At 33.9% G+C, this 13,835-nt stretch overlaps 1 protein-coding gene across 2 annotated transcripts in view; it reads right to left on the reverse strand.

The window, feature by feature from the left end:
• Nucleotides 1-1,377: 1,377 nt before the first annotated feature.
• The window catches only part of LOC131046365 (CDP-diacylglycerol--glycerol-3-phosphate 3-phosphatidyltransferase 1, chloroplastic), a 51,243-nt gene continuing 38,785 nt past the window's right edge, over nucleotides 1,378-13,835 (reverse strand). The window contains exons 4-7 of one of the 2 annotated variants that reach the window (XM_057980104.2): nucleotides 12,080-12,193; nucleotides 2,076-2,132; nucleotides 1,882-1,967; nucleotides 1,378-1,721 (exon numbers count right to left, since the gene is read on the reverse strand). In XM_057980104.2, the coding sequence (XP_057836087.1) occupies nucleotides 1,595-1,721; nucleotides 1,882-1,967; nucleotides 2,076-2,132; nucleotides 12,080-12,193 (384 nt within the window). In that variant the 3' untranslated portion in view covers nucleotides 1,378-1,594. The remainder of the gene's footprint in view (nucleotides 1,722-1,881; nucleotides 1,968-2,075; nucleotides 2,133-12,079; nucleotides 12,194-13,835) is intronic. The other variant, XM_057980105.2, reaches the window with a different exon arrangement.

Consider the following 13,835-nt stretch of genomic DNA (forward strand, 5'->3'; position numbering starts at 1 on the left):
GATAGCTTGATTGATCGTACTCATTACATTCTAAATCCCTATTTTAACTTATTAATATTTGTTAGAGTGAGTTTCTTGTAGAGCACAAATGAAATTTAATATCACTCGTACTCGAATATATTATGCATTTAAAAAAAAAAATTGTGTTTTCACAACACGTAAATTTCATTTTTACGAAAAATAACTCTACGTAACTATTATTTTATAATCAACTAAAACATCCATCCATAAAACCATCAGTCAATGGTGTAGCTATAACTCAAGGTCCTTCAAGAGGCAGTTTAAGGGGGAAGCACACTACAACATGAAAGTTTAAGTTCAAGGACTAAAAGAAAAGACGGGATATATTAGTCTAAAATCATATATGGTTTTAGAAATTTTATTTTCACATGATGTCTATGGTACAGACAGATTTTGTCATGTTGTATGTGCTATAAATATTCCATTAGTGTTATAGGCTGTTATGCTGTAAAAGATCTGGTGGCAACATCTACTTTATCAGGCTAGGTTTTCGTTCATGCCTTACCTTGTGCCAAGATTGGAATTGGTACTTAATTTTCTATTTAATGGTCCTACATAATATTACACCGATTGTAAATGAGTTTATATGAATAATGGCATCCTTGTATTCATTTTCCTTTTCATCATTAAAGGACCTAAAGTACATCCTAGGTTAGCTTATAGTTTGTCTTCCCCTGTCGCATGCTTGGTATTAGATGGTTAGCTACAATTTGTGTCGCGAGAAATGATGCATTCTGGTGTGATGGTTCTTGTGACAAAAAAAGCATTCCTACATTTTTAGGGCATCCTATATACTAAAAATCACCTATCAACTCTTGGATGATATTATTGCTGCCTCCAATCTATGTTTAATATCATTAATCTACTCCAAGAGGAAAATTGATCTAGACATGATTTTTCAATTAACCAGACCCTTCAGATTCATGAGGTAATTAATCCACATTGATAAACATGTTATCAAAAAGCTGATCTAGTTAATGATAATTCATTTCTAGTTTCTAGTTTCAGTTCCACCAATTCAATCCTTTTTGTCCTTCCTAATTATTCATTTTGTTCTTGCTCTTGATTAGATGTAAAATGATGCTCTCCCTTCTGATGGGATAGGAAGGAGTGCTGTTCTCTATTTTGTTATGCCAAATATAATGTCATTTATATCCAGCAATGTTTTAATATCAAAGCTCCAAAAGGAACACTAATACAGTCAAACATACAGATCACTGAATATTTCTGCCCAAAATGGAAAAATTTTAAAGCAAAAACTAATTTTAAATATTAAATTTATACACCAGAGGTTCACCATCACTGCGCTTCACTCTCATGGGGAACATAACTAAGTATGTGTGCTTGGTCAATAAAGAATAAATAAAATACTGTTTTCCATATAAAACTGAATCAACCATTGCCGTCGTATAACAAGGGTATGCGTTGGACCACATTGAACCTAACAGATACGGTAGAATTTACCATCTGTTCTCAACATTTCTTCCACTATCTACTGTCATTGGAAGAAAAAGTAAATTATAGAAATGACACATATTTCAAATGGATATACTGTTACAAGTCACTACAATTATCATTTTTGTTTGAGAAGCATCACTGAAATGCTCTTCATGTATGCTGCCAAAGTCCACAAACCAATACAAGCAGAAACATACAGCATGGCAACTCCACATGCAGCTAAATCGCCAGCCCCAGTGTAACTATAACACAAGACAATATTACAAATTAAATTTGCACTCATCAATATAAAAGGTTGGATAGTATTAAAATGACACTAGGAATATGAAATGGACTAGCATCTTGTCAAATTCTTGAAAAAGTTATTTATCATTTACGATTGGCAGAATCATGAATGCCTACCTACTATCTCTAGTAACCATGAGAAATGTCAAGGCTACCATTTGTAGAGTAGTCTTTAGCTTTCCCAAGTTGTGTACAGCAACAAGCTATAGCATTGTAACAGCCAAATTAACTAATTTCATAATAATAGCATCACAAGATAAAAAGCTAAAAATCGCCCATCTAGACCAATTTCAAAGAAGAGGCAGTACTACCTCATGCAAATCTCCACCTTGAGAAGCAGCCCACTCTCTCACTGCTGAAATTGTTATCTGGAAAGTCAGTCAAAAAACTGAGAGATCATCAAAGCACTCAAAATATGAACTCAGCAGAACAATTAGAAAATTAAAAAGCAAGAGTTGTCAAAATTAAAACAGAGTCAAGGAACCATGACAATGGCAGTTAAGCATGGTATGAGGAATATCAATAAATACAATGTCATGGTGCCCTAGGTCCTCGTAAAGTACGTTTTTTATCCAAACAATGTCACTCCACAATTCCAAAGAAATTTTAGCAAATATTGTGTTCTACTGATCATATTGCAGACTTGCAGTGATGGCATAAAATTATTCATCGAGATTTTGTATATGGGGTCAGGGCAGGGAGTGGGGGCGATAAAAAGTCAAAGGTTTGTATTATAATATAAGGTACATATTTAAAATATGGTTTTTGTATACTGTTATAAATATGCATCAGACTGCTGTGATGTTTAAAAACTTTGATTTGGTGCAGTTTATGTCACAGAATACTTTATCTGTAGTTTATTTGCTATGTGTTGTACCTGTGCAAAAAAAGATTGTACCGTGTCAAATTTCAAACCTAATCCTTGTCTTTTGTCAAATATGAGTCGTATATTGGTCTTCATCTTGTTTGTCCATATCATTTCTGGTTGTCTCCATTCCATGACCTTGCAGGAACAATGAAAAGATCTATAAAGTAAATCCATCAGAACAGGAAAAGTGTTACCAAGTGGAGATGCTATTTGATAGTTGAAACCATGCCAATAAGGATTTAGCGAGAGAGTTTTCACTTTGAAGTCTGCATGTCAAGTGGAGTGGAAAGAAGTGTCATTATGAAGTGAATACAGAATTTTCAAGGCAAGAGTTGCTGCCACGCTTAAGGGTGCATTCCAGGCTAGATAGGAACTGCAGTTTCAAGTTAAAAGCTTGCACCAGAATGCAAAGAGTGTGCTATGCAATGTAATGAAAGACTCTTGAAAACTTAATATTTGAAAGGTAATACCTGGGCATGCACCTATTAACACAGATGAACAATTTTGGAAAAGAAGGGAAAAAAAAAGTGTGCCCTGCTATGAACAAGTGCATGCCTCTAACTGGTAAACAGGTTTTCAATAACTTAAAACACGAGCGGTTATCTGGCGCACACCCTGAAGAACAGAAACATTTTTTAAACCAAAAATTGCAGGAGGTAAACAGTCATGAGCAGTATGAACACAGGAACAAATTATCATGAAACAAAAAATCTGCCACCCTACAAGGGTGCTTGCCTTTGAATGGGCATTCAGATTTTCTTTTTCAGGCACAAAAGTTGCACGGATGATTGAGTGTGCCCATATATAGGAAAGAGACATGATTTTCAAAGGTAAAAACAAAAACAAAGATCCATGCCTGAGAAGACCACCATGCACTATTGGCAAGGGCTGGCAAGGGCCAACTGGGAATGTGTAAAAGAATAAATAAATTTGATTTCTATCAAAATTTCACAAAAATAAATTTGATTTCTGTAGGCATGATTGATATATGTGTATGTGGGTGATTCTATTGGAGTTGCATCTCAATAGTTGTGCACCATTATGAGAGTTGATTGAGTTATTTCAATAGGCTGCAACTGCTATAGATAGGCATGCTCTAACCATGAGATGATACAATTGTTCAGAGGTGTGATTAATGTGTGAGTATGTAGGTGATTCTATTATGAGGTGAACAAATAGTTGTGCACCATCATGAGAGTAGAGTTGACTGAGTTATGTCAGAAGGCTGCAACTTCTATAGAAAGGCATTCTCTGCCAGGAGATGATACGATTGTGCAGAAAATCACGTGATTACCTATTAATTAAGGTGCAATCAGCACAAAGATGGAGTAATTTTTAATAGCAGATCAGAGGGTGAAAGCAGATTACACATACCATAGTTACCAGGAGACAGGGACTAGGACTGCTATGGGAGATGGGAGATGGGAATGGGTACCAGTATGCCTTCTGAAAAAATGTTGGAGATCGATACTTGGAGATGGCAAAAACTTAATATATATATATATATATATATATATATATATATAGAGAGAGAGAGAGAGAGAGAGAGAGATCTTAAAAGAATGTAAAATACTTAAATGCTTAACCAAGTAATGAAATACATGTAAATGAAAGTAATGATTTATAAAATTGATGTTTGATAATCATCAGCATGATATAAAAGAACAAAAAAAATTAACCATGATCTTTTGGAGATGACAGACTGACCCCAAAAGCGAAATGCCATTATTTTTAGAATCATGGTCTTGAGGTCCTTATAGATGCATATATTTTCTATCAATTGAAAAGCTTCAATGCATGTACACATCTAAAACTTTGTAACCACTCTTTGGGATTTGATAGAAAAATTTCTACTACAAAGAAAAACTTATAAATTTTGATGTAAAAAATAAAAAATTACAAGTCTCGCCAAAAACACATCATTAATCATTAAAATCACGAATTGCCACAAGTTGGTGATTTTTTACCAAAAATGCCGTGTTTTAGAAACAGAATTGTGGTCAACATTTATTGACCAACTTGTTTTGGTTAAAACACGTTTAAATCACATGGTGCAACTTTTTGCAATTTATTCTGATTTCTGACTTTTTTTCTTCCACGCAACAGGGTGATGTTCAGTGATTTATTAGCTAATGTTTTGAATGGCCAAACACATGCAAAAATCATGCTAATACTTTTCATTTCCAACAGCATCAATGGAAGGTGTATCTGCATTAAAATCTCAAGAGCGGAATCCTAACTCACAAGCACACTTAAGCTCTAAGTTTGCAGAGGACAGAGGTAATTGGGGAGCTCCCCGTATGCAATGCACACGGGTCAGGGCACAAGGTTGAAACATTTGAATGCAGAGCTACTCGACACAATCAATTTCCTATTAATGGCACAAGCAATCAGAAAATTGCTAGAAGGAACTAGCACTTGGCACATATTTGAGCAGGGAGCCCACCACATAAATAACTTATTTAATTCTAAGAATTTTAAAATTAAATTATTTTTTATATATATATAAAATATGTATACTTCAAGACTCAATATATATTTGCTAATTATAATTTTTAATATAAGTTCATTAAGTAAAAGTTGTTTAAATTTCAATCTAGAATTAATTATTAAATTTTTAGTATTTTTAAATTTTAATGATATTTTAATTGTAATTAAAAAATTTCTAATAAATTAATTTTGATATAATTAATATAATATATATAATTTTGATAATATTATTTATAAATATATATAGGAATTCATATTCATACCTAGGCCTTGAACCTATACCAGTTCTCATATGAAGACTAACAATTTATTTTTTGTTGTTTGTTAAAAGTCATTTCAGGTGCCATTCCTGGATAGTCATTTTTTTAGTTAATTATTAGATACATGGAGTCTAGTCTCTATGCCATTAAATAAATTCCATCTGAAGCATAACTATGGAATTTAATTTTTTTAAAGTTTCATTGACTTCAAATGTTTTGTTTGTAGGTTAGTGTTACGATTTTAGGTTCTTATATTTCTAATTTTTTATTTTTGATCATTCAAAAACAGCTGACGAGCTGCACCCATTTATATAATATTGTAAAAGCTTTACAAGTATAGTTTTTCACTTTTTTGCCGTAGACAAACTAGACTTCCTACCAAAATGTCTCAAATATCACTAGAGACATACTAGCTTATACAAACTTACATATACTATCATCCAAGTCCCACATCATCCCCATAATATTAACCCAGTCTAATATCACAAATATTAACAAAAAGGTATAATTGTGCAGAAAGCAAGCTACCCCAAACGCATCTCACACTTAATTGCAAACTTTGCTCTCATTGGGCAAGAAGGGCCCCACATTCAGCATGCATCTCTAGTGACTCCACATCTTCGGGGGTGACCATGTTCATAGGCTCAGTCTCAACAGACATCTTCTCGCCACCACTATCCTCACCATGCTCAATCAACCCTTCGTCCAGCAAATACTTGCGGGACCATCCATCAGCCTCTTCTGAAACCAAGTCCAGTAATTGTTTCAAGAACTGGATGCTCCTCTCCATCGCCAGCCACCTGCGGAAGAGAGAAGCCAAAATCGCCGAGGAGATATGAGGATGCTTTTCAACCTCTCAGCCCTTTCGCCATGACACAGTAGTCACGCAAGAGAGGGATACCTATCCCCATCACCACATTCTCTAGAGCATCACCAATTCCACCCAGAAACTGCTTCTTAATCACCCCCTGGCAAATCAAGTTGGCCATCTACTTGGAATCCCCTACATTGAGCAAGGAGGCCAAAAACATTGAATAAATATCAATATCCACTCAATAATGGTGGTTGGTCAAGAGAAATTCATCCCTCAACACCATTTTAACTACATGGACTACCAAATCATGGTTCGACCTTATCACACCTTTAATACTCTTCTCAAAGACCTCCCCAAGAAAAGCCATCTGACGCTTTTTGCAGACCAACCGAACAAGGGTATCCATCACACACACCCACCTAGCACTATAGCCGTTGACCAGAGCAAATTTCAAATTGTTGGAGATGGCAAGCCATAAATCCATTTAAAGACTGAGACACGGGTTACATTTGGCCATGAATGCATAGAAGGCTGCCCCCTTCTCCTCAAAACACTCTGCAACATGAGCCTATTGCTCAGTCTCTCCCTAATTCTATAGAACTTGAAGATATGACAAAGTTTACCACAACCCTTCCAACATGATGTTGGGTAACAAATCCATCCCTCCTTTTATCCAAAGATACTGAGATCAGCTTCTCAAAACTTGTGCAAAAAACCCCATCATGATTTTTTTTTTTTTTAAATCAAAAAACCCAAAAAACAGCAACACCCTTCATAATTTTTTGTGGAAAAAATAAAAACCCTCAGGCAGAAAAAGAACCCACACTTTTTGCGTGAAAAAATCGGGCACAAAATTAACAGAAAAACCACATTTTGTGAAGATAAAATAGAGCAAAACCCTCCATGATTTTTTGTCAAGAAAAATCAAAAAACCCATCCATGGTTTTTGAGGAGAAAATCGTACGAAATCATCCAATTTGTTCAAAAACATAACTCGCAGCCATCATGAGTAGTAAACGGAAATGGAATTCCTTGATTTGGGGGAAAAAATCAAGCAAAAACCCTTCCATGATTTTTTGTTGAAAAAGTCAAGCAAAACCAATGAATTTTTTTACTAAACAAATTCGCCAAAAAAAAAAAGCTTTGATACCATGAAACGATAATTCGATGTTGTAATTAATTAAGGAGAGGAATACTCGTTATATAGAAAAAACAAGACGACCTTTCCATAACAGAAATAATTGAGAATAGAAACACGAAAGTAAACATACTAAAAAAAAACTAACTACGAAAGGGAAAGATCCTTTTGATTGAATGACCATTATAGAAACACTACAAAATTACTTTAATAATAACTCTAAATAAGAGAAGCTTTACTAGTATAATATTATTTATATACTATATTTTGTAGAAATTTTCATTACACAAGTATTTTGGAGTATGTTTAAGACTCAACTCATCACTCAATGAATATTTTTTATTGTAATCATTTCTCTACGACATTTTATATCAAGTCATCACCATGATAAATATTTTTTGATATGATAATTAATTGTTCTATAATTGAATAATTACAAAAGAGATGAAAGCTCCTTAAATAAAGATTACATGCAAAGTTTCTAATATATAAACAAAAAACAAAAAACAAGCATTCTAAATAGGAACCAACTACAAAAAAGAAATTACCTAAACTAACAAACTAAATGACCATTATAGAAACATTACAATATTACTTTAATACCCTCCCTTAATGGTCCTTCTACTAACTACCCTACAGAAGACTTGACATAATCTGCAAGTCATTTGGCCATGAATGCAAAGAAGGTTGCCTCCTACTTTGAATGCTTTACAACATAAGCCTACTGAGACCCTCCCTGGTGGACTATAGATCAGCCGACCGCTTTCTACAGAAGTTCTTCATATGACCAAGAAATGAAAACCATCCCAAAGCCATTCCTCCCGCTATCCAGAGACACGGAAACCGAGATTCACTTCAAAAGACTTCATTTGTTGTTGATTAAAAATCGGCAAAAAAAAACTGTAACCTATGATTTTGTCCAAAAATTGTTGTAAGACAGCACCATGAACTTGTTGAAAAATTATCAAACACCAGATGTAATGTTGAAATCACAATTTTGTAAAACATTTGACAAGAACCTTCGTTTTGTGAAAAAAAACAATAAACACCCACGAACTCAAAAATCAAGAATGTTTGGAAGAAATGAAAAAAAAAACCACCATAATTTTTTTGGAAAAAAAATCAGAAAAACCAACCATAATCAAAAATTTAGAAAACCTAGAAACTGAAAAACAAATCTACAATTTATACGAAAAAACGTGCAAAAACTCAAAAATCTCGTCGTTCCAAAACCCTAGCCATGGCAGAAACTGCAGACCCGATCATGCAAAACTAGTTGTGTGGGAAAAAGAATTAGATTGCCAAGTCATGCAGGAAAAAAGAGGAGCCATCCTAAGAAAATAAGACAAATCCATCACAAGCAGCAAAAAAAAACTTCACCCTATCAATCACAAAAAAAAATCAAAGAACCCTCGTCGAGATTTGCAAAAATGTGACCAAAAAAGTCTTTGTGACAAACAAAGTCCACAATTTTTATAAGGAAAAATATCGATCAAAAAACCTTTGAAAAACTCCACAATTTCCCAATAGAAGCCACAAATTTTTATTGCAAATAAAAATTGCCAAAAAATTCTTCGTACAAATGTGTACAGTAAAAAACTCTTTTTCATAAAAAATCATTTCAAAAAACTTCTAGAAATAAATTCCAGGTAAAAACCATGAATTTCTTTTTTATTTCACCAAAAAAATGTAGTTGGCTTTGATACCATGAATTGATAATTAATTGTTCTATTATTGAATAATTACAAAGGAGAAGAAAGCTCACCTTAGATAGAGATTACAAGCAGAGTTTCTAAAATAGAAACAAAAGACCAAAAAGAAGCATTAAGTACGAACTAACTAGAAAAGGAAATTACCTAAACTAACAACTTAAATGACCATTGTAGAAATATTACAATATTCCTTTAATATTTTTTTATGATATTCATTTATGTGACCTTTTATACATGATCAAATCTCTAACCCAATACACATAATTTCCTCCACTAGACGAAATCATCCTTGTTCATTTACTCAGACCATAATTTGAATGTCATCACCATCAACGGCACTAGCACTAGCCCCATATTAGTACTAGTAACCCCACATCTCCAAGTAACTACGCTTTTAAATCAAGTCACCAACATGATGAAAAATTTCATGTGGTAGTGATTGCATGGAATTGTTGACCTATGCTATCATGGGCCTAATGTCAACTATTCCATATAGTTGTGGTATTATCATACCTTTGATAATTGAGCTACATAGTATTTCATAACAAATTTTGATCTTCAAATAGCCGATCAAACTCATCTCAACATCATCAACAAGGTGTGAGAACTAAAATGTCTTGTAAGGCAATTCATATAGTTCATGTTTGATTCACTCCTGAATTAGATGTTCAAATTTTTGCTTAGTGTGTGTATTAAGAAGCCTCAAGTATTTTTTGGCCCAATATTTTGTCATAATAGTGACCAATTTCCCTTATTAAAGAGTGATGATTCTTTACTACACTTGCTTGCACAGAAGGTGTTTTACACAAGGCTTGGGCAGACTTTGCCTTGTCTCAAGACATTTTCTTTCCTTGATGGGCGGAGTTTGCCTTAGCTCAGGACGTTTTCTTCATGTGGAAGGCGGATTTTCCCTTGTCTCAAAACATTTTCTTTCCTTGATGGACGGAGTTTGACTTGTCTCAAAACATTTTCTTTCTTTGATGGGCGGAGTTTGCCTTGTCTCAAGATATTTTCTTTCCTTGATGGGTGGAAAATGCCTTGGCTCAAGACGTTTTCTTCATGTGGAAAGCAGATTTTGCCTCGTCTCGACATTTTCTTCATGTGGAAAGCGAATTTTGCCTTGCTTCAATACATTTCATCTTTGCCATGAACACTTTGTGGAATTTCTTGCTCATCACCATGTTCATCTGGAACTTTCTGGATCAACGCCTTGTTTGGAGAATTTTCTTGATTTTTTCACTTTGAAGATACAAAATTTTCATTTCGAAAACAAGAACCTTATTGCCACGACTTGAGTGACCTAATCCCAGGTCAATTTTCCAAAAGGCTCAAAAAAGCAAAAAGCAAAAAAGTAAGCGAAAAAGCTGCTTCCCCAATTGTTCCCAACGTGCCAAAAATGAAAAGAAAAAAAGAAAAATTCCACAAAAATAGGAAGTTGTCAAAATAGACCTTAAGCAGTTGCAATGGGGCAACACGTGAACACGTCACAACAGGTCCCAGATGTTTTAGATCTGCATTACTATTGTGTATGTAAGACCCTCTTTTCATTATACAGTGCCCAAGATGGATCATAGTCAAAAACTGCATGCAGGAAGTTTCAAACGAGGAAACCTTGAAGCTAAAGGAGGATCTCCATCATGATACTTTGAAGAATGAAATTTAGCGACTGCTGGATGATATTCCTATCATAGAGCATGCTGAGAGGTAAAAAATTTAAGCACAGCAGGTCTGGGCTATTTGCACCCCAAATTGAAGTCTATAAGCATGAGAGGCTTCTTTTGGAAAAAGGGTAGATTGGTGAAAACTTCATGGCTTTAAAAGAGTGAGATGTCTTAAAGTCCTCTTTTTCTCAATCCCAAATTATTCTTAATTAAAAAATATGAAAATTATGAGGTATTGAAAAACTGGAATAGCTTCATGATTCATCTGTAAGTGTTATGATTGTAAATCGTGATGACTATAGTCAATAGTGTCATACAGGATGAATTAAGCACATTTCTTATCAGTGACAATTTATGATACCAAGCAACACATGTAATAGGAATATACTTGCAGCCATACAATTTTGGAATCAAAACGGACGCATAAGCCCCTTGTTTTCTTGCCACTCTATTCATCTGCATTTACAATTAATCCCAGTTTCCAAATCAAACAAGGTAGTTTACTTTTAAATTACAATATCAGGAATAGGAACATTATAAATTTCATTTTTATTTTGACCACACTATATACTCATTTTGCTCCACAAGTGAATGAAACTGAAGCAAGTATTTCTTTCTCAAATCTGTGGATACAAATGTCAAAAAGCCTAATCCTGCAGATTACTCCAGTTTGGTGTGTGTTCGTTCAAATCCTCTCCACCATAAGAACACTTTGTTGAACCAATAGGGACATGCAATATTTGTGGTTCTATAGCTGATGAAAACAATAAGTTGCCTTAGGAGGTATTGCAGGATAACACAAACAATGTTATAAGGACCTAGTCATAAAAGCCTTGATTCCTAAGAAAGCAGTACCTATCACTCTTCCACACAAGAGGAGCCAAGGGTTATTTATGAATGTTATTTTATTTGTATGCTTGTAGATAAACTTCTTAATAATTGATGACTTGAAGGGAAAACAACTTATATGATAGCTCCTATCTGTCTATTGCATAAAAATTTAAATGAGTTGTGGAGTGTTTTATATGATGAGCATTATTATAGTTAGAATTCTTAACTCGACCTGTATGTCACATTGTCAAGTGAAAAAACACTGAAATACTTATTATTGAAAAAACTTAGATTTTCCATTTCTCAATCTTAAAACCACTTCCCTTTTCATACCATTTCTGAGCAGATATAGGATGACTATGTTTCAATGAATTATTTTGACTTTTATAATAGGTAAAAGCTGCTTTTTAGTGGATATCGAAAAAGTGATCAATATATACACATATTTGACTCCTGGCAGTTCCTTTGCACAAAAAATAGTAGTTGGGGTGAAGATTGAGGAAAAACTCCAATATCTAAAAACAGAAGATGAGGAATTTACCTCCCGACCAATTATGACAACTGCAGGCACAGAGAGTATCCATGGCGCATCCCCAAACCAAGCAGTCTCTGGAGGTATAGTACACAATAGCACTAAAGCAGTTGCAACCATAAGCTGCATAGTAGCATACAACTCTAACTAGATCAGAAAATATTTAGCTATTAAATTGAAAAAAAACATCAGAAATCGGGCAAACACCCATGCATGTCCTCAGAAACACATATACATACATCCATCCTTAAAAAAGAGGTGGCTTCATCAACATAAAATTCTTTGTTTCAATTTTGATATATCAAAAAAGGAGCATTTATTGATCTATTTCTTCAATTAATCACATATCTTGTTCTTTCCCTGCACCAAAAGGCACTACTTTTTTGGTTAGCACATCCATCCAACACATTTTTTTGCAGTGTTTCTGATAGATTGTTTGTGATAATTACACACAACCAATAAAATAATTAACCTCTTCGATACCACTTTGATTTTGACACCTCTAATTTAATCCTTCATTGCACACCACAAGAAAATAATAATTTTCTATTAGACTTTGTCATATCACACAAAATTGGCTTCAAAAGCATTATTTTTTTACCAATTCTATATACAGGTAATCTTTTGTTCTTTGCTTGATTTTACGCCAAAACATACTTCTTTAAGTTTCCGTATGATTTGGTCATATTCCAAATTTATTTTGACATTAGCACATTTTGTCATTGTGATCTCCTCCTCTAGACAACCTCTTTGAGAACAACCATAATTCATGCTTGCGATTATCACATTGCTATTGGACTCCCATCAAATTCATTTTCATTTAATGAATTCTTTGCAGTGCCAACCATTTAGATTTTTGCATTGGATTACAAGTCCTACACTTTTGGCTAATTCTTCTCTAAAGCTAGTGCTGATAATAATGAGAATTATCTAATACTAGTGCTGATCTAAGTTGCCAGTTTGGGTACAGTTCAGGGTTCAGATATGCTGCTACAGCAATTTTTTTTCAGGTATGGGTATATGGCTGTATATACATATAATCATATAAATATTTTCAAAATAAATAAAGAATTTAAAATTTTATAAATAATGAAATATATGATAATGCAGAAAGCAGCTAATAAGTGAAGAAGGTGGCAGCAATGTCATTGTTGTTTTGGTAACAAGAGAAAAAGTCAATGTTTTACTAGTTTGTTGGTGAAGAAGGGTGGACAGACGGCTTCTTCTATGGCTGACAAATTTAGGAAGACACAGAAAAGGGAAGGTATTAAGGGAAGGTATTAAGGGAAGGAACTGGTTGCAGTGAAGAAGGAGAAGCAGAGAAAGCAGAGACTAACAGGTGAGGAAATGATTGTTGATTTTAAGGCGTTCGTGAAAAGAGAGATTAAGAATATTAAGATTTGCCATTGGATTGTTAGGATTTGGGAGCTTGCAAAAGAGATGGGTGGTGCATAATGCGTTTAAATTAGGTCCACCATGGCTAACCTATTTTACACCCTAGCCAGATGCAAGGACACACAAATGTCTTAGATGCAGCACAAAAATTGAGCTATGCCTCAATGCTCTCTACAGCAGCTAGATCCTATCTATTATATGACAATATTGAGGAGGTCAAGCACCAAGCAGAGGTCTATTTCAGTATATATATATATATATATATATATAGTAGATTTTAATTATTAAATATAAATATATAATATATCAATCTATTCATAATATATAAACATATTAAAAATAAAGAAATAATTTATAATTTATAAATAAT

Source organism: Cryptomeria japonica, chromosome 8, assembly GCF_030272615.1.
Source record: "Cryptomeria japonica chromosome 8, Sugi_1.0, whole genome shotgun sequence".
Taxonomy (NCBI): Eukaryota; Viridiplantae; Streptophyta; class Pinopsida; order Cupressales; family Cupressaceae; genus Cryptomeria; species Cryptomeria japonica.